Source organism: Lutjanus erythropterus, chromosome 22 (genome assembly GCF_056507025.1).
Source record: "Lutjanus erythropterus isolate fLutEry1 chromosome 22, fLutEry1.hap2, whole genome shotgun sequence".
NCBI classification, from domain to species: domain Eukaryota; kingdom Metazoa; phylum Chordata; class Actinopteri; order Lutjaniformes; family Lutjanidae; genus Lutjanus; species Lutjanus erythropterus.
In genome coordinates, this window is record NC_139338.1 from 1,771,214 (window position 1) to 1,797,920 (window position 26,707).

A 26,707-nucleotide genomic window follows, 5' to 3' on the forward strand; every position below is an offset into this window, starting at 1 on the left:
TACCTCAGTGTGTTTTAGATTCAAGTAGAAGCTGTTAGACTGTGCAGTCAGGTGGGAAACACTGTCGGTCCTCGTCAGATAACATGAGACAAGATTGCTTTTGGGCGTGTTAATTTTTTTGTGTTCCAACGGTCAGGATGAGCTGTTGGTGAGAGATTGCTCTGAGGCAGGCGTTTGTTGGCCGGGAGGAACGAGGCAGCATCTGTAAGTCACAAACAAAGAAATGGACAAACTTTTTTTTTTTTTTTTTGGAGTCTGTTGTAGGCTTCCGGGGGCCTTTTCCCTGCCACACTGGCGTCTCTATGGCTATTCTGTACAGCAGTGTGTCCCCTCCCCTCCCAGGGAGGCTTGCTTAGTTATGTACATGTGGGGGTCAAGAGCTGGACAGGAGGCAATAGTGCTTTTTGTTGTGTGATTACAAGCTCTCCCTCAGTCTGTCTCTTTCTCCCACTCCTCCTCTTCTTCTTCCTCCTCCTCCTCCTCCTTGTTGGGCTACGAGGGTCAGCGGACCTGGGGAGCGTAGCCCTCCTTCATCAGCCCCTCCTCGTAGTCTGTCTGGCACAGGATCATGTTATTCTTCAGGAAAAACTTGTCTCCCACACAAAACCTGCAGCGCAAAAAGAGACAGAGGAGGGGAGGGGTTTACATAAAGCATCAAAGCAACAATCTCATCATTAGTACTGAGCTGTAGGCTAGCCAGCCTAGCCAGCTGCAGTGCTAGCTTCTTGACTACAGTGCAAAATCTCTACTTTAGCCCCCGCCCCCTCCTGCAGACGAGAAGTTCTCCTCTAGGAAACAGTCAACTCAATTACAAGAGGGGATGAGGGATATGCAGGGGGGAAGGGGGGATATGTAGGGGTTGGGGGTTAGTTTGAGTAGAGGGGGGCTCTGATAGATATGAATGGAATTATCTCTCTTTCAGGCAGGGGTTCCTTTCCACCTGCAGCTGTTACAGAAACCCCCACCGACCTCAGCAGCCCCGCCCTGCTCCAGCCAAGGGGGGCCACAGTTACGCTTGACCTTTTAGCGCAGCGCCAAGTGGAGATTATGTTGAACGCGTAAGGGCAGTAACTCTCGCTGTATTGTCCTGAGGGCCGCTTATCTCCCTCAATGTGCAGGTTGGACAAGGTCGGCAAGCAGCAGTGCCAGTGTTTACTAGGGGGAGGTGGAGCTGGGGTGGGGGGGATGGGGACAGTGAGCCTTGCCTCCTTTGACTTCCCTGGATGTTAAGACTGCTGAGTTGAGTGCTGGGAGCTGCACACAGCGGATGGAGCTCAGGAGGCACCTGACGAGCTCGGGCTGTTTGCAGCATTTATTCAGGGCTGCAGGGCAGATCCACAGCATGATTTGTTCCGTCCATTTGGGACCAATTAGCAGGATTCAAATACACCGTAGGTATTGGCACAAAATACCAAAAAATGTGAGATTGGTGTGTTTGTGGAAATAAAGCCAAATGTTCTGAGGAGGAGCTGTAGATGAGATGGGCATTCTAGTCTGTCAGTCACCCATACAGTACAATCAGCAGGTGACTCCAGGCTGATCTCAGGTATGCCATCCTGCAACCTTCCTACTCCTAACAGGGAATGAATGAACTGCACTTGATGACTCTTCCTAAGCTTCGTCCAAGGAAACGTAAAGGGATAGTTCACCCGAAAATGACTGTTCAGTCACTATCTACTCACCCTCATGCTGACTGACGGTTAACTGAAAAAAAAAAACACAAAATGCCTCCATACTGCTTGTCTGGCATAATCCAAGTCTCTTAAAGTCCCAACATGCCATTTGCACACTATCACACCACACACACCCAGTTCAGACAGTGTGCATGTGCACGTGAACATGGCTCCAAGCTAAGGATCAACAGTGAAGATTCAGGATAAAAACATGGTGTAAATAACATTTATTTAGTCAGCTTGGCATGTTGGGTCTTTAGGAGACGTTATTTTTTTACATTTGAAAACTGGTCATCATTCACTTCCATTGTTTGGGAGATTCTGTGACAATATTTTCCTGTGAAACACCAGCAGTGTTTTGTGAACTACAAAAAAAAAAACAAAAAAACATTTTTAGGTGAACTAGAGCATCATATCAGGAAAAAATAATCCCCAGGCCACATTAGAGACAGTAAAGGATTTATTATAATTACAAACAAACACAGACATGGACAGCTTTGGACACCACAGACACTCACTAGTTTTGTATATACTACTTTCTGGAGTCTGCTTCAAGGCCATGTTCCTCACATGTGCAGTAGATTGATGTCTGTAGTGGCACATCTGCACAGTTGCAACAAATTGGGAGGTATGCAGACGTCCACAAAGAGCCTGTACGTACACCATCTGATGATGAAATTCACATCACACGGACCCTTGAGCACCCATGACCGTGGAAAGTATAATACCATCTTAAGGCAGACTTTGTACATAAAATCAGCTTCATGTAGCTAGTGATTTTTAAAAGCTGAATATTATCACAGTCACAGCTGACAAATAGGAACTTATGTGATTTCTCCCAAAATCCTCTTTACACCCCCCACCAGCCTCTCACCTTAGAATTATGCCATGATCAAAATTTAATCTATAGATTCATGTACATGGATACAAATTTTCCATGGTTTTCAAGCTAATGTGTATCTGTCATCCTTGTAATAATAACATTCAATTAAAGTTTGTTTGTACAGTGCTAAATCATAAAAATGATGCATTCCTCAAATAGAGCTGTTTTTTTGGATACCCAGTTGTTGCCACCAAGAGCAAGCACTGAGGAAAAACTTCAAGCAGATCCAGGCTCTTTACTGAGGGTGGTGGCCATCTTTTGGAACCAGAGAGATATCTGGATTAGACCTTCAAAATAAAGCTTGAACTTTTCAGTTGTCAAAATTTGGTTAGAACAGCGGTTCCCAAACATTTTCTCACATACCTCCCACTTCAGAAGCTGAAAGAAATGTTCATTCATTCATTTAACCTTTATTTTACTTTGGAAATACATGGAGGTAGGGTCCTCATTTACAATGTAGCCGAGTAAAAAAATAAAATAAAAGCTCCTAGACACAGAAAACACCAAAGAGAAACTACATAAAAGTGACAGCAGGAAGTAAAAAGCAATGAAATCCACAAAAAAAATTTAAAAATAAATAAAAATGTCAAAAATAAGCAGTCAAAAAGTTCCTCATTATGAAAAGTTCCTCACTATGTGTTCATAATGAACTTGCATTGTCCACTAAAACACTAGAGGGCTTTTAATTTGAAATGCATTCAGGAAGTGTTGAATTTGTATGAACAACATAAAGCAGTAAGTTTACCAGGGCAAACTGGAGTGGATCATACTAAAGTCATCAATACTAAATATTGTAGTAATGGCCCACATTTCCCATCATGCCTGGACTGAGTAGTCTGGTAAGTTTGTTGTTTTATGTTCCAAAACACAAATGTTACATTTCGTTGGTCACTAATCATATGCAGCTAATCTCCATTCACGTGATCGGCTCAGTGATTAAGCAGAGCTGTGTTTCATGTCCTGGTGTCTCCTGCTCTCATAAAAATGTCCCAGAATCTATTAGTGTCTGTCTTTACTGACACCAAGCCCACTCCCACTTTAACATAATCTGCATTTGTTTTTCACACCCTCTTCCTACCCACTGTCATGTGTCTCTTTCTCTTCCTCCTCCTCCTCCTCTCACAGCTCTTATCCCTGCCCTCCACTTATTTCACACAGCCAAATTGTTTCTGCTCGGTTAAATGTCAACAGCATATGTGACATCTGTGCACCAATTATGATGAGGATATTGCACCAGACCCATCACAGGCGTGTCCAATAAAGGACCTTGTGCTGCCCTAGTATTTGCACTTTCTTAAAAATAATTGCAGCGTATATCTTCTGTATAGCTCTCCCAATTAGATAATACTGATATATTGGTACACTGCTGCTGGACCTTCAATAAGAATTTGAATATCAGCTGTTTGTGTTGGTCACTGCTGAGACAATAAATAAAAACACAATTTTATTTGCTTCAGTCTATAAAACCTGCAGTGACGCCTGATTCATCCTGATTGGATGAGCTGATCATCAACTTTAAACTTAAAGGCATAGTTCATCCAAAAATGAAAATTCAGTCATTATCTACTCACCCTCATGCTGACTGAAGGTTGGGTTTATTTTGTAAATCTACAAAACACTGCTGGAGTTTCACAGGAAAACAGTCATGTCTCTCTCTCTCTATTCCAACTCCAGTGTTGCAGAATTTTCCAGACAATGGAAGCAAATGGTGACCATTTTTCAAATTTAACAGCCAGACAAAAAAAAAACAAAAAAAAAAACAAAAACAAAAACAAAAAAATGCCTCCATGCTGTCCATCTGGTGTAATCCAAGTCTCCTAAAGTACTGACATGCCGTTTGCACCAGACAAGCAGTATGGAGGTATTTTATGTATTTATTATGTTGTTTTTTTATGTATGAAAACTGGTCACAGTTTACTTCCACTGTTTGGGAGATTAAAATACAGTTGATTTGAGCTTCTAGGTGTTGTTGCACCATGAGCCTCAACATATATAAATTATGTGCAGCCTAATAATCCAGACTACCATTTTATTCCATTTCATGTAGTTATACGTTAGATTTTTTCTTTGGAAGGAAAACTTATTTTGTTTTGATGTTCCCTAAAGACTCATTAGCAGCTAACATTTTTGTCCAACGTCATCTTCACTTAAATGGTAACTCTAGTATTTTTCAACCTGGACCCTATTTTTTCCATGTTTCTGTGTCTGAGTGACTAATGGGGACAACAATTTTTGAAACTGGTCCAGCATTGAGGGAGAGCGCTGCAGCCGGCACTGAGCTGCAATGTAATCCTTATGGGCCACTACAAACCGTCAAAGTGCATCCACTAAAAATGCTTGTTTTGTCACTGACAGGCTCAGATTGTTATTATAAGTGTCTGACAGCATTATGGAAAGGATCCCTGCAGAGAAAGAGCGTTTTTAAGGAGCAAGATCCTTTTGGTTTAAGCAGAAACAGCTGTTTTATTGCTTTCGCCAAACTCACTAGACTCCCTCTACAGAAAAAGCTATTTTATTATCATCATCTTCATTCAAACTCAACAGAAACTAAATAAAACTCACCACAAAGTAGGTTGGTAGAACAGTAGAAAGATGAGGCAAGATGTTTTTGGTGACTTTCTGAGTGAGGGAATCTGGTTAGTTTGGTAAGAGCAATAAAACAGCTGTTTACAGTTAGCCAACTAGGATCTTACTCTGTAGTCACACAATTACAATAACTACCTAAGCCTGTCAGTGGCCAAACCCAGCACTGTGCACAGCAGCATGTAAGGAATATCTTGCAGTTCAATTTTACATCTGATTGCTGCAGCACTCTCTCTCAGTACTGGACACATTTCTCCACATTTTCCTTGCTCTGGCAACATTTTTACTCCCAACTTCTTAAAGAATCTAAGATACAGGCAGTAATACAGAGGTCTGGAACCAGGCTGGCAAGCTAAAATGCTCCTTCACTTCTTAACAGACACTGTTCCAAATTGTAATACATCTTGATTCTGAAGCATGATGGCAGTACCAGTAGTGCACCAGTAGTGCATTTTTGCCCTGTGACCCTTTTGACCAGTCATTCCCAAAGACTGGGTTGGGACCCCCAGGTCAGTCACAGGGTCTTCTTTTTTCAGGCTATGGACCCATTAGTTGATAGAGACGTGGAGCAGGGACGCTCTACTACATATAATTCATTGAATATTTTCAGGTCTCCTCTCATTTGTGCTGTCAGTCAGCAGCAGTTGTAGCATGGCTAACATTACCTGCATTAGCCTCACCCTCTGCATTTTTGTTGGTGGTTTCTGAGGTGGAGGGAATGTATGACACATGGAGGAAAGTATCCAGATGGTCTTCTCTCAGCCATACCATGCTGCTCCAAATCTGAGATTGGTGTTCAGTTAGGTTGCATTTGCTTTCATTATTCTCTACCTATTTACTCCTGCTTTGTTTTGTCAACCGTCTCTACCTATAACTTGCGTGAGCTCATCTCAGGAGGTAGCTACAGCTCAACCTTCATTAAAGGTCTCTGTTAACATCTCATCTGTTATTACAAGTATAGTATCTTTATAGTTGTATTCATGTTATGGTGTGGTTTCTAAACTTACATTCAGTTGGTGCTGCTGCTGTTGTCTTCCTTTCCTGCTGCACTGCCTTCACTTTCTTCCCTCCATCTTCCTTCCTTTACTTAGAGGTGACTGTGACTAATGAGTCTTCAGAGACCTCTTGTTGTAGGAGGAAGAGAAAGAATGGCTTCTACAGGCACACACTTAAAAGATGTATTGCGATGCCAGCAATTTGCCTCGGAGGCCCGTGTTAACTAGAGTATTCACTTTCCACTCAAATGAAGAAACAGCGAGATTGTCAAAGAGAGAAAATAGTCTCAACTGCACCAAATCTAATTACTGTTAGGATGCATACAGGTTCACAAACACTTGGCCCTATGACACTGATGCTTAATTGTAACAGCGTGTTGTAAATCTTCTCTGGCAGATTGCTGCTGGGCAATCAGACAGCAGCAGCACAAGGACACGCTGAAAATGAGTTTTTCTTTGGGGAACACAATGTAGAGAATATAATTTCACATCTGGATAGGAGGAGATTGACATTTTTTATTTATTTTGTCTTCATCTTTAGTGTGAAATGTCCACTGAGGCTGTGTTTTAAAACGCTCCTGTCCTTTATATTTTTACTTTCTCTATCTATGATGCTCAGAGCTCACAGATGTAGGATTCTGTACTGAAAAATCAATTGTTAATCAAACAACGTGGCCTCACATGGAGCAAACCATCATATTAGTTGTGCTGGACTATCCAAATTTAATATGACCCTGCTGTGGCAGAATATGAACCTCACAAGTGGAATGTATCATTGACCTGAAATGATGGTACAAATTAGGGATGATAACAATTAATCGATTATCAGTTAATCAGTCGTAAAAATTTGATTAGCCATGTAAATATGATCTAGCTGAAATATGTTTTGTAGGCTACGCTCTTGAAAATAAGGTTCTCCTAAGGGTTTTTCCTGAAGGACTGTGGTTCTACCAGAACAATTTGCTTCTGAAGAAGCCTTTTTGGAAGAAAGAGTTCCATTAAGAACTCTTTTCGTCCAAAGAAAGAAGAGTTCTTCAAGGATTGTTGAAATCCTTAAAGAACTCTTTCATCAAGGGTTCTTTGTAGCATAATATAAAATGATTCTTGGTAGAACCCCTTGAGTGTGTTCTAGTTAAAACCCTTAGAAAGGCTGAGAGGCTCTGGAAAGAATCTTTAGACAGAGTTCTAGTTGGAACCATTGCACCATGAAAGGGTTCTGTGCAGAACTCACAGGGGGTTCTAGGTGAAACCTTTTACAGACGGTTCTAGGTATAAGCCTTAATGTCGGGTTCTATGTAGCACCTTTATTTCTAAGGGTGTATGTAATGCTTTTTAAAGATTTTCTAAGTATGATTTATCGATTATTTGATCATTAATTTTTACCAATGATCAAATTATTATTTAATTATTGTAAAAATAGGCAATCATGACTTATCTTAAGTACATTAGAAACAGAATTTTTTTCAGAATTTGTTTTCTTAAAACTATACAAAATTCAAAATCAAAGCTAATTTTCAGTAATTTAGTGACTTTAATGAGTTGATTTAACTCTCTATAGTACAGTCATTCAACTCCTCATTTCAAGTCAAAAGACTTCAAGTTAGAAGAACACGTTTATACATGTTTATACACAGATCACACAATTCACGCTCAGAAAACACTAAACACTAAACATTTTTCAGTTTAATTAACTTGAATAAAGAACTTCTCTCTTTACGTTCCTTCTTGATTTACAGTAACAAGAACTTTACACTGTTGAAAATGTATGAAGTGGCTATTGTTTGAAACACTATTCTATCATCTCCATCACTGGAGAAAAACTGACATTTATGTGTATAAAATGTGTCATTTTACTTTAAATTGTGATGTTTTTTCCTCCTCCAACAGTGCAGGATTAGGTAGTTAAATTGTGTTCTCTCGTAGGCTGGCTGCACAGGCTCTGAGTTCTCAACACCAATCATACACAAAGTGACAACTGTGTCCCTTATTGGCTATTAGGCCCCTGTCTAACAAGCCTAACTCATGACATACAAGGCACCAGTGGCTGAGCTAAGCTGCGCTGAACCCAAGTGGTGTCAGTCTCTCCTTCCAAAGCTCCAGTGTGGAGCATCCTCCCTTATCAGCACTGACCTTCCCCTGCACTGTCACCCATCCTGCTCCCCTCTACTCTAACCTTCCTCCAGCCTCCCTAGACTGTGGCCTCCAGCTCATCAGGGGGAAATTGGGCCAGCACTGGCTAGATGATGAGGCTGGACGACAGCCCCATCGATTAGCTGTCCCCCAGGGCTGATCTGTGGCTAACTGCTTGCTGGATGGAGTCTCATATCTTCGTTCTTATTCCCCAACACCCCCACCCTTCACCATCGCCCCCTCTCTTCTCAGAAGCAGCCCCACATCCCTTTGGCACTAAGACCACGGTGGTACTTCTTTTCCCCAGCTCAGCCCAGGTAGGGAAAATAACAGGTCTGGCTGGTGGGAAGGTCACGATGGTAGATTTATGTCCAGTTTAACAGAGTAAGGCCACATTGGGTGCAGACATGAGCAATCAGACCCAATGTAGGATCCTATATTTTCACTGATAGACCAGGGACAGGAGCTATTCACTCCCCTCAGCTTGATACCATTTCAAAGTCATGCACAGAGCAGAGAAAGAAAGGAAAAAAGGCTTTTGCTCTCTGGCAGTTACACAAGTAAGATAACTGCTCAGGCTTTCCCATTTATATTATTCCTTCAGCTTTCAATGCTTTCAAAGATTGCCGCCAATTTGATGGTGATGATGACAAAGAAGAAGAAAGCGGCCGCAGGTCATGATCGCAGTGACATGTCCACTCTCAGCTAACCGGCTCGTCTCTGTCTCTGCCCTGTAGTAACTGGCCTATAACTTAAGGAAGGTCCTTAGTAGCTGAGCATGGCAATGACCATTAGAGTCCTGCAGTGAGTCCCTGATGAAATCAGAATAATCACTGGCCGTCCTTGCTCTGTGAGATACAGTAGCTACAAAACAACTGATGGTGTGGACTGATGCATGAGTGAGTACATGTGTTTGTGATGGGGGTGGCTGTATGTTCATACTTGATTGTAGCAATTCAACCTTCAAACGCCAACATGGGCTGTGGCTGACCTGCAGGAGCGACGGATAATTACACTGCATGACCCCTGCTGACCTCACCATCGCCTGCTCTGTTTATCAGATTTCACATTTGACGATGTTCCACAGAGAAATCTCCGGGCCATTTGTGAGATGGATTAGATTGCTTTATTGAAGTACCCGTGGGGGGGAGGGGGTCAATGGGGGCTTTCATGTTTGTTTGAGGTTGGGAAACGAGAGGGGACAGAGCCGGTGTAGATGAACAAGGCGGCAGATCAGTATGCCAGACAAAGACCAGGAGCCCATTTCCAGGCAAGACGCTGAGAAACTATTCAGGGAATCTTAAGTGAGATCTCCTGATAGATCTCAGGCTGCCGCTGAGAAAATTTGTAAAAGGTCATTCTATTAATCTGGATATAAATGTTGAGAAACCCACTTAGACGAGACTTATTCAGTAATGTTGTGGTCATCCCTGAGAATGTGTTAAACCTGCTCCGCATCCCAAATCTTCTAAAACAGACATCCATTCATTCAGGCACAAATCAGGTTAAAGGCTCATTTATGTCCTTCCTTCTGATGTAACCAACCATAACCAACCACTCTGCACATACGTCCATATGTTCTTTATGTTTCTATGAATGATATGCAATACATCCACTAGAGTGGTGTTTTCAAAATTTTTGTGTCCAAGGCACGTAGACAAGCCAAAACCTGAAGGCACACCCGTATTCATATCCATGCAAGGTAGCCTCTATAACCAACCTAACCATCAGAGGCAACAAGTAGCCTACTTGCCAATCAGAGGTAGAGCTTCTTGAGTGCAAGTGTAAAAAAATAATAATAATAATAATAAAAAAAATAAATAAATAAATAATAATAACAACTGGGAACAGGAGTGGTAAAACTGGGGTTCGCTTTTATGGAAAGCTTTATAAGAAATTTTTTACAAAGTAGTAAATTTGAATCATTCATAACTTTTTGAATAGCTGTGTATTGCAATAATAACAATGTATATAGTTGCCACTACGGGTGCAACGGATCACACAATTCACGGTTTGGATCATATCACAGTTTTGGTCACGGATCAGATCATTTTTCAAATCAGCAAAAAAAAAAAAAAAGAGGTGGGATTAGGCTTAAATTATCCTAAAACTACACTTGGCTTTGATCTCTTTCTCTTTCTGTAGTCATCATCATAGTACTGTATATACTAAAGCACATATAATAGAAAATTACACACTATACAACATACACTACTATACTCTGTAGTCTGGCTCAATGTCCCACCCACAGCACTATCTGATTGGATAGAAGCCATGAGAAACAACAAACCAACACAGACACACTGTGTGACAGACCAGCAGATACAGAGCTGCTCTGGTGAGCAGAGAGGAGCTGTGTGTGTAGAAGTTCAGACAGCAGATATCACCAAAGCTTCCATAAACATCACAATCTTGTCATCTGTTTCTTTAATGATAGCAGGTCGAGATTAGTGACTGCTTCAGTTGTTCTTCACAGAGATGAGCTGCAGAGTTAAACACAGCAGCATCTGTTCTGTCTTTCACTGCAACTATGCATTGGGATTTTGAGTATCATTACTTATGTAAAAGTAACAGTGACAGTAAAACTGTATTTCACACTATGATGGTTACATGTAGTCCGCACACCACATGTGTACCAAACTGTGGGGAGTGATCCGTGCAGTACATGGAACAACTCCGATCCATTGCACCCCTATTGTGACAAAATCTAGGCCTGTGCGGCATACCGGTTCGTACCGAAAACAAGTCTTTATTTTCGTTATGATATTAATTTTTCATATACCGCCATACCATTGAATTGCCCAAACAACGTCCGGAATGTGCGCGACAGGAAAGTGTTTCAGCGGGGACCCATTTCACTGCTGCACACCAACACCACAGATGTGTTTCCTTGAGTGTGTGCACTAGGGATGTTCCTGGCGACTAATTTCCCTGCTGATTAAACGCAAAATGTAATTTGGACTAGTCTAACACTAAGAAAACGATGATAATATTAAACACTGTCCGAAAAAAATAGTGTGTTTATTAAGAGATGAGATGCACGCTACTTTGCGCTGTGCAATACAAGCTTTACACATTAATGTACAAAACATGACAACAACTCAATAAATGATTCACCTTTTCAGACAGAAGAGGGTCACAGTGTCTGCAGGGACAAGGACACAGAGCTAACGTTAGCTGCCAGCCTGACACACAGTGTGGCTAACGTTAGCTGCCAGCCTGACACACAGTGTGGCTAACGTTAGCAGTGCTAGCAGCAGCAGCAGCTCCGCTTGCAGGTTTTTGTCTGTGTATGTGCTTAATGTGGGCACATTTCTCCAGTTGAGTGAATATATATCTGCTTATTCTGTCACAGTCTACATTCTCTGAGTGGCGCACTAAAGGGCGCCACTCAGAGGCAAAAGTTACCCAGAAGAAGAAGAAGGGCCAATTTTTCTGACAACAACAAACATGGTGAGGCTGGAGGAACTTGTAATAATGAACCTCTTGAGAAAGGGGCAAAAGCAGAGGCAGTGTTGTAGATGGGTGGTGGTGCGTGCAGTCCTTAAATACATCGCAACATGTTGACAGAGATTTCTTTTCAATAACTAATTGATGACAAATGTCTTTTCCAATACTTTTGGATTTTTAAAACTTCTTCATCATGTTCTGTGGTCATGTCTTACTTTAACTATTGGCTACACTGCTACACTGCCCACCATGACCTCTGGATGTACTGCTTCATTTTATCTGTATCTGTAAGTTTTCAGAAAATGTGCACAAATACAGGTGACTACAGAGAACTGACACAAGGCAAGATTAAGCATAAATTAGCCATTCACGTCCACAATATTAATATTTTCACTGCTTTGCTTTAATGTCACATGGCCATTTCTGATGGGAAACCCCTGTTATATAAGCAAAATATTGCTCTCTTAAAAGCCACCAGATTCTAGTCAGTAATCAGTAACTCCAGCACACAGGAATTGCCGGTCTCCTGCTGCCTCAATCTTTTAGTTGGTGTTATTGTGTGACTTTGGTGTTCAGATGTTTGGATTCACCAAAGTCACACAGTAACACAAACAATCTAACAGGCCAAGGCAGTGACTTCTGTGCTCTGCAAGGTAAAATTGTTGATTTTGGTTAGGGTGTCCCATTGGTTTAGAAAGAGTGTTGGTTTCCCATTGGAGAAGGCTGGCAGCAAGGTAAAGTGGTGAAAACATTCTAAATATAGCACACACTTAAGCTGATATTGATTTTTTCAGGTTTACGTTTTGTTGCTGACCCTGCCCACAGCAGCACATCACTTAGCTTCAGCGCTGGTACTCCTCTCTGCATCTCTAAACTGGGGGCATGTCGACCACCAACACACTGACTATGGATAAGTGCCTCATACAACCTCACTTCAAAAAATATGAACTGTCCCTTTAACAGCCTGCTAGTGAGCTGACTTAATGTAGACTCATGTCTGCAGACACAATGAATGACAATAAAAATAATTTGTGCATCAGAGTTTTACTTCAAAACTGAACTATGTTGTAATAGTTTTTGGGGGGTAATGATTTCGGGTGACAATGATCCTTTAAAATTATACTCCTGCACAGGTAAAGTCATCTCTCCCCTAACAGTTCGCCCAATGCAAAGAAACAAAATGGAAAACAAAAGTCCAGGCTGAGGAACAGCTTCAATTAAAGCCAGTGCCACACCATAAATCTTGGCCAGGCCCCAGTGAAATTGTGATGGGCATCTGAATGTTGCTTGCAAGGCCACAGCGGACCGTGTGAAACACACTGACGTCGATTTTATTCAACAGTTCATCAACTGGCCTAATATAAAAAGAAAGATTTGCTCGCGCTTAAATGGGTTTTAATGTGGGAGAGCAGAGTTGGCCTGCCTGGGCCTGGCTGATGAAGATTAGCTGACTTCTTCCATTAGGAGAGGCTGTCTGGTGCAGCCAGCTGAAGTGGCAAGACAATAACCGAGTGCTAATTGTGTGTAACCAGGTCCTTTGCCTTTAGCATGCACAATGTGTCTGCCTTGTGTGTGTGTGTGTGAGAGAGAGAGAGAGAGAGAGAGAGAGAGAGAGAGAGATTGTGTGTATGTGTGTGTGGTTGCATGCGGGTGCTTGTGTCTATGTGTCAGCAACAAAGCTGAGTTTGGGAACAGAGATGAGAGAACTGCAGGAACCCAGCCAACACGTAACCTTCCTGACGTTCCCCTAAGGTTTTCTATTTGATAGTGTTGTAACCTTCAAAAAACCTTTGATAGCATTCTGGTTTGTTCATTAGCTCCAAGAATGTTCCCAAAAGTCTCCACACTATTCCATCATAGTAACATGATGACTGTCTGGGCACAGGAATCCTTTGAGGCTCTCCAGAATGTTCTTGTTACGCTCACGTAACATGACTGTACAGGAACATCTTACATATGTCAGGGCAGTCCGTTTCTCTCATCCAAAATATCAAATATGGCAGCTTGGTCATCTCTAATGTTACGTTCTGATGTGCCATTCACTCCGTCACTGACCAAGTTTCTATATTTGATGAGTCGCTGGTGAGAACATGTTGCCCTGGGTGTGCGTGGCCAAAAGCTTGAGTATTTTTTCAATAAAGAGTTGGTGTGAGTTCAGGTATCTCAGGGTCTTCTTCACAAGTGAGGGGACAGTGGAGTGTGAGATAGGCCAGAGAATCAGAGCAGTGGGAGTGGTATCAGTGGTGGCTCTTGCTTTACCGCCACCACTGTGATGGAAAATAGCTAAGCCCTTCATGTCACATGTACTTTTTCATTGAAACTGAGAGTGAGACTAAGGCCTTAAAAGTACTTACATTACTGGTTGTTGTATTAGCAACTTGGGCCACTTTCACAATTGTCTTTCAGTCTCAGAATCAGATTGTCAAATGTAAATTTTTAGGGTACTGGTCACATCAGACAATTATGGACAGGGGGATAAAATGTTCTAAATTATCCACACCCACTCCAACCCAAGCCTCATAAGGTGGTTCTAAACGCCTTATAGGGGCAATTCAGTATCGTTTTTTTAAATGTTCAACTTAAGTAGATGTGCTAATGTAACTTTAAGGTTAATCTAACTAAAGTATAAATTGTGCTATCAGTGATATAAGTCAGTAAATAAATTGTACTTGATCCCATTTAAGGGTCACTTTGCAAAGGCCCCTCCAGGCCATGGGGTGGGGTTATTCCCCCTGATATTGATCAGTCCAAGCAGGAAGTTTCAGAGAAAAATAAAATTATGCCATAATATCCCCCCTAACCCCAAATAATGTAAAGACTCAACATAATCTCTTTCAATCATTGCTTATAACCCACTTGAAATAGTCTGTATCTCCTTATTTTCTCATTATTTCTAATCATTTGATGCTTGGGACACTTTACTAGACTGACACCTTCGATGTTTGATGTCCCAGGAATGAAAGTCAACAGTCAACTATCTCTCTGGTATGTTTACGAACTGCTTGGACAAATCCTGCTAACTGTATCCTTACAGAAAGAAAAAAGAAAACTTATTATGAAACGGTCTTTATTGTTTCTAATTCTTCCTTTGTGTGTGTGTGGACAAAACATGAGAAAAACTTTTACAAACCACCATCACTAACTGGTGCGTTACTCTTGCAGGGCTGTTGTATTGAATTGCATTAAATTCTTCCGCTGGACATAATGGACCATAGAGGTTCAGTGAATGTGCTTCTGGAGTTTATTAAAGAAAGGTTTTTCTATCAAGTTCAATGCCTCCATTGCTCCCTGTCCTCTGTTGCTGTGGTGAGAACGATGCCCCCAGTCTCTGTCCACCTCCTGTCTGCAGGATACAGGTGGAGGCCCAATAATGAAGACTGATTGGAGGCATATGTATGGTCATGTGACTGCACCTGTAGCTCGAGGCTGACGCTGTACAATAGCAGTGCAGGATTATAATCACAGTGCTGGGTTCAGCAGGTGTCCCTGTAGCCCCAGATGTGTCTACTTAGTCACTGGTTAGAGTGATAAATCTCTGATCTGGGATCTTTCTTCAACTATCAGCCACACTTGGGATTCACTACACTCTGCACTTGCCTCCCTGACCAGCCATCTGCCTACATGCAGGTACGGGAGTGGAGCAGAAACGGGTCCAATCACTCACCTCTGATTGCAGAGCTGGCATGCGAAGCAGTCCAGGTGGTAGACATTCTCCTTGGCCCTCATGACCATCTCAAAGGCTGGAATTAGTTTGCTGCAAGCTGCGCAGTTCCCTGTTACACCAAACAACCTGAGCCACCCACCAACACAAACACAGACACACACAAGGAAGACACATGATGTTAGTCATTTCCCAAGCTTTAGTTCACAGAAGCGACTCTCTAGCTTTAGCCTCGCTTAGCTTTGCTTAGTTTAGCTTAACACACAGACTGGAAACAGAGAAACTGTTATCCTTGTCAGACTTGCAGGAGTCTCTTAATTTACATGACATAAAGTGACAACTTTATGTGACAACACTGCATAACAGTAAAATATTATTTATTATTTGTCTTTGTTATTTTTTATATGCATATCTAAGTCTTTATTATTCCATTTTTATTTACCTTTTTTTGTGTTTCAGATCTTTAGGTGTACAGGTGTAATTTCCCACCACTTTTTGCTGGGTGCTCCAATAACAATTGAACAAGCTTGGTACCCAGTGAAATCTTGGTCAACTCTCTATGTGACTTTCTATGTTGAAAAGGCAGCGGAATTTTGAAGATGGTTAAAATATGTTGCCGGGAACCTTTATAAAATACAGCATATGGTCATGTATTAAGTTAGGCAATGTTAGCAAAAAGCTGCAGATGTAACTAGCTAGCTATTGTTTAGATTAGCTTGCTAGTTAGCTAGCATTTTAAGATTGGCTTATTTAAGATGTCACTATATGTGGCTTTTACAGATTGCCCAGAAACATCTTTAACCATCCTCAAAATTATTTTTTCTTTCCTCAAAGTAGTAAATGGAAATAAGAAGTTGACCAGGGTGCAGCCAGGGCCAAACTTGCTCTACTGTTATTGGAGCACAGAGCAGAGAGGGGCGGGACATGTTATTTTGCTGTTATACATGCTCCCGTTAGCAGTGGGAAGCACCAGAGGCCCCACAAGATGATATTATCATGATACTTGAGCAACAATGCGCTATCATTGTGATTTTAAACAGTTTACAATATGATGAGTGTTGAAATAACAATAATTCCGATATATTGCAATTCATTTAATTTTTAAGTAAAAATGATGTGCCTGAAGGAAAACTTTGTCCACATCTTTTTTTTATCTAACAACATAAAGTTTGTTCATCTCATTTCAATCATTGACTGTGAGCTCTGCTGACCTCACCAGAAAAAAAAATCTAATGGACCGAAAAAGCAACAGATTTCATTATTCTAGTACCAAAAAGCTGAATTTGTATTTGCAATATTAATAATTTATACAATAAAAGCCAATCACACACAAGGCATTAGCTCATCAATACAGAATTGCATACTGGTGGGTGCTTACTATTATACAAAGGTTGGTAATTGCCTACCAAGGGTCCCATTAAATGGGTCATGAACTTATGGTTAGGAACATAATTTTTTTTGTTTGTTTTTTGTTTTTGTTTTTTTGTTTTACTTTTCACTAATTAATTATGTCTTTTAAAAAAAAAAAAAAAAAAAATCACTGCATTAAAATGGCATCAGACTACTTAATTCATAAGTGTCTCAGGGCCTTCCAACTAATTTGGACTATTCCATGATCTTACTGTGAATGATTCAGCAGACATGTATCATGTAATGTAAACAACCAACTTGGTGTGGTGTACAGACTGTTGAAAATGACTTAGACAATATCCTCCACAGCCACAGACTACAGAGAAGTTTCTTTCCTCATGCTGTTAGGTTCCTCAATTCATCTTCCACACTTCACCATAAGTAAAAGTTTATTTTTATGATTTATTATTTATTTAAGGATCAAAAATGGGGGAAAACAAGAGATATGGAGGGCCCCATGCCTGTGTTTGCCTTAGGGCCCCAATAAGACTAAAACCGCCCCTGATGCCTCACAAAATATTATGATAGTTTATTATGATAGTACACCGTATCAACTTTTTCCCCAATCCCATTTGTCCTTTGTCACCATTAGTTTTAAATAAAAACAATAAAAATACCTTTTATCCTGCCTTTTATCTTATATGCTTTGGAGGCACAAAAGTTTTCTTTTGGCAGGGACACTATGCCCCAATGGATGGGACATGGCTATTTTACATTATTTTGAGACCAGACTATGAAGGACATGAGCACAGTGCATTTGGTCTTTTAAACATTTCTGACTCCGCCCACCTCCTTGCATACCACTATATATTCTGGAAATGTACCAAATCAAAGTACAAGAGTACGCTTGCTTCTGTTGCTTCTTGGTGACTCTGAGATGAGAGTGACAGCTGTCAAACAGATTGTGGTAAACACACTAACATGAGCTGCTCAGACAGATAGGCTCTCTGAATCAGTCACTAAAATAGGTTGGACCAAGGCGGGCTCCAGGAGCACAGTAAAAAATAGCAGGGCCACAGCTTGTGCCATGGAAATAGATGGGACATGGGTAGCACTACTGCCCAGGGAGGACCCTATTATTTCTTGGCCTGCTCCGGGGACATTAATGTGAGTATTCATTAGGGATTCAGGGCTGCTACTACACAGCAACCTAGACCAGACTACCAAGGGAAAAAAATATCTGATAACGAAATCATATAACAAAATAACCTATTAGGCAGACTTCTTGAGGCACTTTTAGCCGTCGTTGTTAAAATGATAAAACGGCATGCCACTCTCAGAGTCTGTAAGAGATCGCAATCTGATAAATGATCTCAGGGCTTGGGATATGCAGGGTTGTTTATTAACCTTCAGAAAGTATGTTTCCCAGAGGCAAAGGAAGCAGATAGATTGTGCCCTCATGAATACCTACAGAATTAAGAGCCACTGTCAACACACCTTGAGACAATGAAGGATATCTCTTGTAACATGGGAGGTGGGTGAAAACAAAGAGGGCCAATTCCGCGGATTAGTGCTGACTTAATTAAAAGAATTATGCCTTCTCCTTTGAGCAATCTAAATTTAGATACATTTGTGGTATCTCTTGTCCTTTCTCTTTCCTGCACAAATGTGCATTGCCGGAAGGCCTTCACATGAAATAGATGAAATGATGATTTCTCTTCTTACAAAGCCAAGTAATTCATCTAAAAAAAACTTTCAAAAAAGGAAAAGGAATGATATATTTAGTGTGAGATAATGAACAGTGAGTGTTTGAGCATAGCAGCAGCACTTGTATGGCATCTTAAGAGTCACAATGTAGCCGCCTCTCACTGTGCAGGGGCGAGTGTCCTTGTCTTCCAGTAACCTGAATCATTTTCACATAGCATGCACTCAGGTCTCTGGATTATAAATGATGGAAGGTATTTGTGTCAAAAAGCAATGTTTTAAGCTTTCTGCCTGTCAGCTTGAATCAAAACGGTGTTCTGTTTCACTGTTTGCCATGTCTGTCCATGCTTTGCTCTCATCTCTGACAAATTTAAGGTGGCCTGCGCTGCTGAAAAGGACTGTCACACTATTTTGCTCAGAGAAATTCTGGGTGAAAGTCCTTGTATCTGTGAACATCTAGTGTTTGTGTCCGTCTCCTGTCTGGTAGGTGCTTGAATCCATAAATACCCCACCTCAATCTCTTCTGGTAGTTGTTCAGCCTTGGAGGTTTTCAGTTTTGTTCCTTCACTCTGTCTTTTCATTTACACACCTGCAGAACTCATTTCTGGTATCATTCAAGAATTCTCTTAATCTCCATCTGTCATCATGCCCCAGTGATAGAGTTCTTATTGCTGGTGATCTTAGCATTTATATGTCCTTCGTCTTTTACTATTGGTTTTATAAAGCACCTTGAGTCTTTTAATCTCACACAGTCAGTTACTGGTCCCACCCATATACAGTGTCACACCCGTGACCTCGTTCTCACATACGGTTTCTCTCTAGCCAACCTGAACCTACAAGATCTTCCTGTCTCTGATGACAAGGCTGTCATTTTTCAGTCCATCCACTTCCAAGCCCACTGCTTGCTTCCAATCCTGTTCTTTTAACCCAAATTCAGCTCAGCAATTCCACCAGGCCTTTTTAACCACCTTTAATCAGTCTGATTTACGGAGGAAGACCTAGTCTCTTGCTTTAATAACTGATGCAGAAATATTCTCTATATAACTCTATTAGACCAAATATATTGCCATTGATTGATGAGCAAATAAACGATCTTAAAAGACAATGTGGCTGATCTCCACGTCTCCTTGAAAAGCCTGATGACCATCTACCGGCTTACAATTTAGAACACTCAGAGGTTATACTTCTCTAATCTCATTCCCAGCCAGAGAATCAAATGGTTGGCACACTTCAAATCTACCAGTCTTAGACTTGTTTTAGAATTTTAAAACAATTTCAAAACCACCAGAAAAGGCTGTCTACTCTCAATTTGTTTTATGATTAGCAATAACATTTTTGAAGAATTTCAGTTTGGTTTCCGGACTCTTCACAGCACAGGTATTAAATGATTTGCTGCTCACTGCGGAACCCGTACACTGCTCAATTTTAATCCTCCTTGATCTTAGCTTGGCCTTTGATACAGCTGACCACTCAATTTTAATCAATCATCAAGAAGACTGGGCTGGCATTAGGGACTCAGCATGAGATTGGTTCCGCTCCGACCTCACTGACAGAAGTTTCTCACTGTTAATATTAGCTAAACCTGTTCTTCCGTGGCTGCTCTGTCCTGTGCCATCCCCCAAGGGTTAATGCTGGGGCCCTTACTTTTCTCATTTACGTTCTTTCCTTGGGTCATATTATTATTATCAACCCCGATGAGGGTGTTGAGTGTGTAACCAGAGATCTTTAACTGGGACCGTCCTGTCAGTTCCCAAGTCCCACTTTGTCACAAAAGGTGACCTGCCTTTTGCAATAAAAGCCCCTCTAATAGCTTCGCCTGTTAACAGTGATACTGTGTGTAGTTTTTCATCAGGACTATCTCAGTCTCCTGAGCCGAAAGTTACAGTAAGTAAGCACATCCATTAAACTGAATTTCTTACAGAGATAGTTGTATTAGTCAATGTTATTGCCCTGAGAAATATAGGCCTTTAGTAGATACCAACATTCTACCATCTCAAGCTGAGTTATTGAAAAAGAGAAATTCTGATTTTGAGAATATTTTCCAGCCATTGATTTTCCTTACTAAGGAAATGGAAACTATGTGAAAACCCACTCAATAAGATCGAATTGAATTTTAAAGAAAAGTCCAAAGACCCTCAGGATTCCCAAACACAACATCCAAACTTCTGGCTGCTTCTCATCCACTTGTTTGCTGCATAATTCATCCTGTACCTTCCTGTGCTGTTTTAACCACTGCTTTAAAACATTTAACACCTCCTCCAAACCAGTCCTGCCTGTTGGGAACAATGCATACATCGCCTCCTCAAATCAAACAATCTTTTGATCGTCTCTGACAAGCTGAGCTAAAGAAGTGGAGTGGCTGATAACAGCCTTCAGAGATTTTACCCACACTGCATCTGTGGCAGCACCAGCATCCAGCCGGCCGGCCTCGCTTCGGCTCTTGTGTGGCAAACACTCTTCAAACAGGCAGTGCACAGGAAGCCCCAGCTCACCCTGCGGGGAGGGAAGATGGATGGAGCGTACCTGCCACTCGTCTTTCGCCGCTCCGCCAGTTTGATGCCACAGACGCTAATGGCTCTCAGGGGAGGAGGCAAATTAAGCGTGGTTTGGTTATAATGAATTCAACGGCACAGGCTCCAACACAATCAGAGGATGGCGGTTTAGAGCCTTGTGTGCGAGACACAGGGCCTGGGACTCAGCGCTTTCACTCTGTATTATAATGTGTAATAAATACATACATTTCTAATGCTTCTCTCTCAGGCTGACAACGGTAGAGCTGTCTGCAATATCCAGAAAGCTGCTAACTGTTGGTCTACTGACAAAAAGAAAACAGACTAACATATGTAGAATAGCGGGCCTGACATACACTTCATATCCATGGCTGACAAGATAGCATGTATATTTAAAGAGGTTGAAGATACAACATGAAATTAAAATTCATGCTTTGCTCAAATCTGAATTTGAAAGAGAATGGAGGCAGTCAGTGGCCAATACCTTGTTTCAGTCAAAAGGCATTCACTGTGCATTACAGCTGGGTACGGCTCAGTGGTACCTATTTGATGAGAGAAAAACAGACACCAATTAAATTATTCCACAAGGCTTTAGCCCAGTGGACCCCAAAACCCAATCTGAGTGTGCAGGCCCCCGCCCCCTTCAGAGAATGGAGGAGTGGTGTCATGCCAATGCTTTTCCTCAGCTTTGTCAAGCTAAATCCAAAATAACCCCCCCCCCCCTTTACTGGGGTGTAGAAGCATTATCCTGCAATATATACACTGAGACACAGATAGTGCTCAGATGCAAACATGTCTGATGGTGCAGTTACTTGAATATCTTTGCAATTTGATGTTATAATATCAATATTTCATATTTCAGACATCATACTGTTACAGCTTTAAAGAGTCAGTCAGTAGTCGATCACACTGGACAGAAAGCTGCTGCTGCAGCGCTCCAAAACGTTCCAATCATGACTCAATCAGTGACAGAAAAACTGATATCTTCCCATTCACAGCTGACAGAAGACATGCACGCCATGATTAGCCAGGACAAAGTGCTGCTAAATGATTTTAATTTAACTTTTTTATTATTCAAATAAAACACTGTTGCGTGGTGTACAGCTTTTTTCATTGTGGTTGCCACATACTAACTTTGAGTTGGGTCGTAACACACCAAATATGTATTCATGGTTTTGCCACACACCAAAAGGAGGTAAGACACTGTGAAAATAACTTTTTTTTTTTTTTTTACTTTTAGCAATAACTGCCTTAAACTTGACTGAATTTGAAAAGACAAGTTGAGGTGATTTTGTAATAATTGGAAAAAAAACAACCTTTTACAGACAAATACATTTTATATTAATTCAGTTGTACTTGAGAAAACATGATCAATAAGTTTAAGATATTAAGTTGAACCAAAAACTGATGGACATTACAAACAAATTTGATCTACTTTTACGTTTTCTGAGTCAGTCAGTCAGTTCTTCATTTTACACAAAGAACTGCTGCATCTGTTCCTGTTGGAGACACTTTGTTCCTGCATCAGCACAAAGACAATAATGTAAAGCTGCTCCTAATGTATTTTTTGTCATTTTAAGTGTAAGGTGGTTGGAACTGAATTTAAAACTAACCTTCATCATTTACAATTGGTTCACTCGTGTTTATAGTTCTGAAGTGTTCTGAAAGTAAATACTTGAAATTTTTAAGTTTAATTAACTTTAAATAAATAAAATGTGTAAAGTTAATGATAAAAGATTAATTGATTCCACTTGTGCTGTTACATTATGGAGCCTAAAAGCAATATCCAAAACCTGAAGCAGAGAGGACTGTCTGTATGAACTGACGTTGCTAAAAAAAAACAGGCTTCTTGGCACAACACAACATATTCTCAGCATTATAGACACAGCTACAAAAAATGGTACTACTCAGATTTTAATTTTGACCTTCTTGACCTTCTTGCAGAACTTCTTGCAGTTTTAATGGGAACTATTTCGTACCGAACAATTCTTCCAATCAGAATTGTTCAGTGTGTTGTGTGGATGATGATGTGCAGAGTGACAGGGACAGCACAGGGTGTCTGGAGAGAGATGTTGTGGGTGAAGGTTTGAAATGTTATTTTTAATGATATGTTATGTTCATTGTATTGAGGTCAGAGGCGGGGACTCAAGTCTTAAGGCACAAATTTGAGGGCTTGGGATTTGCACTGATAAGACTTGACTTTGACTCGATACTCATAATTTAAGATTTGAATTAGACTTGAGACACGTGACTCAAGATGTTTGTTCTGCACCAGGGTTCTTCTGACATCTTCAACACCAGCCCAAACAAACTGCATTAACAGGGCAAATGCACCAAGGTTCATTTTAACAGGTTAGGTGTGAAGACATCCTTAGAGAAAGATTAACCAAAGCCCAAACAGACAAAACCAAAACCATCTGCATGGACAGGTAATGATAGGGAGAAAATATGTTTTTTTTTAAAATGAAGGAAAAATGGGGAGTGCTGCACAGGGTCAAAAAAGTAGTATTGGCAATGCAAAAGATGAAAACATCAGGTGCTCCTCAGGGATAGGTCCAAAAATGAGATGAAAATAGAACAAACTCTGACTGTCCACCTTATTGACAATAAAAATGTATATTAATTTATGGATATGCCAATGTGTTTTAATGGATTGATTGGGTGGGTAAAAAGTATAATCCAATGCAATCCTTTAGCCTAAACTATGATATAAATTTCTAAGCTATGCTTTGCACAACATGCAAAGTGTATCCAATAACAGCTATGTATACATTAAAGGTGTTATTAACAGCTTACTTGTTTAAGATAGAGAAAAATGACTGAGGGTTGGGTTTATGTTGTTAGTCTGCAAAACACTGTTAATTTATCTACAGAGTTAAATAGGAAAACAATGCTGCAGAATCTTCTAAACAATGGAAGTGAATGGTGACCAGTTTTCAAACATAAACATAAAAATAACAGAATAAAAACATAAAATGCCACCATACTGTTTATCTGGTGTAATCCAAACTAAATCCAACCTTCAATCATATGAGTAGATAATGACTGAATTTTCATTTTTGAGTGAACTATCCCTTTAAAACAAGTTGTTGAATACTGCCTACTGTGCAAACTTTGGTCAAGAGGATCAATCAACTTGTCCATCATTCACCTGACTGGGTATCCAGCTCCATCAAGGGCAACAAATTAAGCTTTTTTGGGGTTAATCCATTTTGGGGGGGGGGGGGGCAGGACTGATAGGACCAGTGCCTCTGGTCTCTTGAAATTCCAGTAGCGGCTTTGCTCTCCTCTTCCCTCCCCCCAGCCCCCATCTCTTCTATCCCTCCCACCACCTCAATTGCTCCAGCCTCGGCATGCATTCATCAGCTGCCGGATTAGAATTTGTTTCCTCACAAACCATTGATCATCGGCCTATTACTAGGCAAATGACAGTTAATTACCCACTACATTAACCACCGGGACCCGGGGACCGACTCCCTGTGCCATCAGTCAACATGATGAATGTGGCAAGTTCAGTAATGCACGGCCGTTCCCTCGTCCGCCTGCCACGCTGAGAACAACCTCTGGATCTCACTTCCAGGCACCCAGAGAAAATCTATGGCAATCTGCATAATTACAGGCTCAGGGTTAATAACAGACAAATGATTTGTTGCATCTCAACATAGGCTTTTTAATGGGACTGCGCTTTGTCCATTTGATGATCCACCCTGAATGGAGCCACGCTGGTGTCCCGCTCTGAATTTAATCACACTGAGGAGAAGCAAAGTTTGGCTGTGCAACCAAGAGTCTGTCATAAAAGTCTGTCATAATTGATACGGTTTACCCATCGATGAAGAAAATCTTGCAGCAGAACAGAAACAGGAAGGTGGGGCTGCAGAAAGCCGAGGTGTTGATGTGAAGTGTGTGAGTCGGGAGAGGCGAGGCGGTTAGAGGTGGCAGATGTAATCAGACCCGTAGATTCCTCAATTTTGTCCCCCCCTGCGTGTGTGATTGTCAGTGATTAAACAACTCTAGGGGCAAAATTATTTCAATTACCACAGGCATGACCTGGGAATTGTCCCTGGGATAAGATTTTCCTCCTTGAGTGCCCCGACTTGCCTGGCTGCCGGCTCTATCAGTTCTCATCTGCACCTGGACTCTGATATCCTAATGATGAATTATGGCCTGCTTTCTGAGAGACTGCCGACCATAGAGAGGAACATTCCCCTGAACTGTCAGCCTGAAGAGCAGCCGCAGAGTGCTACCTAATTAGCTTCTATAGAAACTCCTCGAAAAGGTTGAAAAACACTCAGCATTCAACATCACACATCTCTGAAACTGTGAAGAAGAGATAAATTACTGCTGACAGACACGTCCTACGTTATTGCCATCAAATATTAGCTTTATCCAAAGTGAGTGGATCCACATATCTTTTGAAATTTTTCAAAAGCAAATCCTACCCTAACCCATTAAGACATTATCTTTAAATTTAGCCCCTTGTCCCAAATGGACTCACACCTAAAATCACATCGTTCCTCTGTCCTTAAACAACTCTTTAAAAAAAAAACTCCAAACAAAGTAAGCAGGAAATGGCTTTGAGCACAGTTTTTTGGCCGTGCTGTGTTTGGGTGCATTTTGAAGAGGGTGTAATGAAAGATTTTGAGCCCTGCAGGAGCCAGATGTGCAGTTCGATAGGCAGATCCCCACGCCAACCCACCTGCAATCCCAAGCTGGGTGCCAGGCTGTGGCACACTAGCCCTGCAATTATCTGCACCAAACATGCACAGTCCCACGAGTCATTGCTCTTCACAGCTAATTTAGCTAATCTCAACTGGAGGGGATGGTCCAAAAAATAATGTGTCCAGACGACTGAACTGAAGCATTTTAGTTTAAATCAAAATACCAGTTTTGTGTCCCGAGTGGAGACAAAATGGTGGCCCTGTTGTTCCAGCAAAGTGAGACAAAAGGAAAATGTATGAATGTATTTTAAAAAGGAAAGAATTTTGCAGGTTGCCACACTGGAATCAAGAAATATGCTTTTATAAAATACCGAAAGCGAATATAACCAGTGCACAATCTGCCTGTTTAAAGAGTATGACACAGAGAGAATTTAACACTTTTCATGTGGATGTCCAGTCTGTGTTGATGGTAAATGTAGTCAGTTAGTGCAGTAAATTCCTCAGTGCTGCTGTATTGACCAAGAAAGCTGAGTGGTTCTGCTGCTGGAGCCAAGCTGGCAGTGCCTACATGTACCAGCATGCAATGCTTGTGAGCCTCAGATGACCATGTCCATGTTGATGTGTATCACCACCAGCTTAAAAAAACAAATTCAATGGGCAGCAAACAAATGATGAATTCTTTTTTCAAATGAATTGTGTTAATCTAACCACCAGTATAAGTGATTTTAAAAAAAAAAGTTAATTTTTTTCAGTGTAGGGTTATAAACTGAAAAAAAGAATTTTATTTTTTTCAAATCCAGTTAACAAATGAATTTAACACAGTTGCTCTGAAATTTACGTTTGTGTTACTTCTGTGTGTTAAATGAAATATTTTTAACCTGGTCCAATAATTCTCTTTTACTGTATAGATTTTACTTTGTTGGCCAGAACAAAGCATTAGGTGACAAAATTACTCACCTAGCATGTCCCATGGCTAAACAGAGGAGGAGTCCAGAAATCCAAGCTGAATTAGCCTGTAGTTCTTCCTTAACAACAACATCACTGTGACATCACTGTGACATAACTGGATGCAGGACAAACAACAGATTTAGCAGCAGAAGAAATCACCTT

General features: G+C 41.0%; 1 protein-coding gene across 3 annotated transcripts in view; it reads right to left on the bottom strand.

Moving 5' to 3' along the window:
* Positions 1-215: 215 nt before the first annotated feature.
* lmo3 (LIM domain only 3) overlaps positions 216-26,707 on the bottom strand; it is a 75,326-nt gene continuing 48,834 nt past the window's right edge. For all 3 annotated transcript variants that reach the window (XM_084710920.1, XM_084710921.1, XM_084710918.1), the window contains exons 3-4: positions 15,379-15,504; positions 216-607 (exon numbers count right to left, since the gene is read on the bottom strand). In XM_084710920.1, coding sequence (XP_084567046.1) covers positions 502-607; positions 15,379-15,504 — 232 coding nt within the window. In that variant the 3' untranslated portion in view covers positions 216-501. The remainder of the gene's footprint in view (positions 608-15,378; positions 15,505-26,707) is intronic.